The sequence below is a fragment of the Gekko japonicus genome, unplaced genomic scaffold (assembly GCF_001447785.1).
Source record: "Gekko japonicus isolate JY-2015 unplaced genomic scaffold, Gekko_japonicus_V1.1 scaffold2857, whole genome shotgun sequence".
Classification (NCBI taxonomy): domain Eukaryota; kingdom Metazoa; phylum Chordata; class Lepidosauria; order Squamata; family Gekkonidae; genus Gekko; species Gekko japonicus.
This window is the reverse complement of record NW_015163692.1, coordinates 137231-138717: the sequence shown is the minus strand read 5'-3', so window position 1 is coordinate 138717 and position 1487 is coordinate 137231. Positions and strand designations below refer to the sequence as shown.

Genomic DNA, 1487 nt, shown 5'->3' with positions numbered 1-1487 from the left:
CTGCGGGGGGGGGGGGGGGGCAAAGACTGCCAGCCGCTTTCGGTTGTCCTTGGCCCCAGCCAACCTCACAGGGCTGTTGTGAAGATGAAATAGAGGAGAGGAGAAGGCTTCAAGCTGGGTTGCGACACCCCCCCCCCCGGGGGAGAAACGCAGACTATAAATAAAGTAAATCAAAATAATAATAATATATAATAATAATGGGAGTGCGTCTACAAGCGTCTACCCCCCCCCCGCAGTCTTTCATCCGTCCCTCCCCAGGGGCTCTGCTGCTTACCGGGGGGCTCGATCCGTCCCCCCCTTCCGTAGCCCATGAAGGGATGCAGAAGCACCATCAGCACCAGAGTCCCTGGCAGGATCAGGCCAGACCCCATGCCTGCCCCACGGAAGACCCCCGTCCAGTCCCCGGTCCGGAGGAAACTTTGTCCACTGCTTTTGGGGGGGGGGAGACTTTTGCCTCTTCAGTTCTGGGGAGTGGGCCGGCCTAGGCCCCAAGAACCACCAATGAGAATTCTGTCTACAGAAGCGTCATCAGTCTCCGGGTAGAAGGATCAGCCGCCGCTCCTCTTTAGGGAGATGGGTTCTTGCCCACTGAACAAAGAGAAGGCGGAGGACAAAGGCGGCTGGGGGGGGGGGGTTAAGAGCTCCATCCCAGGCTCTCCCCTCCTCTTTTCCCTCGGCCAGTTGCTCCTAAGTAAGCTCAATAGTCAGGGGATAAAAGGACAAGTCCTCTCGTGGACCCAAAACTGGCTGATTAATAGAAAACAATGGGCAATTCTCTCAGTGGAGGGTGTCTCTGTGTGTTTGCTTCCTGATTTCTTCTGACTTCCTTAATAAAGCTGAGTCACTGTTCACGAGCTGTGTTGAGTCTCCTACTTAACACTTTGTAAATTTCTGTTTCCTTTGCTTTCTAATATATGCATCTTCTTTCATTATCCAACCTCTTGGGTATGCCTTAAATGGCATCCCATACTACACAAATAGAAATATCTGGTTGGATATTTTGTTTATAGAATAATGTTCTGGACGACTCAGACTTTTTGTTGTTGTTGTTCAGTCACACAGTCGAGTCCGACTCTTCGCGACCCCGTGGACTCAGACTTAGGTGTGCTCTTAAAAAGAAGCCGCAGCTGTCTGGGCAGCTTTCCTGTATCAGATCCAGACCGCCCGCCATGCTATTTTCAGTGGAAACCAAGGGTTTCTGTCTGTGCCAGGCGTAACTCCTCAGAACATTCACCCAAAGAGCACTTAACATGAGGGGAATTCACTGCCGCAGGAAGTGCTGGCAGCTACACGCATGGAAAGCTTCCACAGGCTATTAGCCACAAGGTATAGAGGTCATGTATGGCTGCGAGAGTTGGACTATAAGGAAGGCCGAGCGCCGAAGAATAGATTCTTTTGAACTGTGGTGCTGGAGAAGACTCTTGAGAGTCCCTTGGACTGCAAGGAGATCAAATCAGTCAATCCTAAAAGAAATCAACCCTGACTGT

The 1487-nt window shown here is 51.4% G+C and overlaps 1 protein-coding gene across 1 annotated transcript in view; it reads right to left on the bottom strand.

Moving 5' to 3' along the window:
- The window catches only part of LOC107107490 (H-2 class II histocompatibility antigen, E-S beta chain-like), an 11831-nt gene extending 11475 nt beyond the window's left edge, over positions 1-356 (bottom strand). The window contains exon 1 of the mRNA XM_015407797.1: positions 275-356. Coding sequence (XP_015263283.1) covers positions 275-332 — 58 coding nt within the window. The 5' untranslated portion in view covers positions 333-356. The remainder of the gene's footprint in view (positions 1-274) is intronic.
- Between the last annotated feature and the right edge of the window lie 1131 nt (positions 357-1487).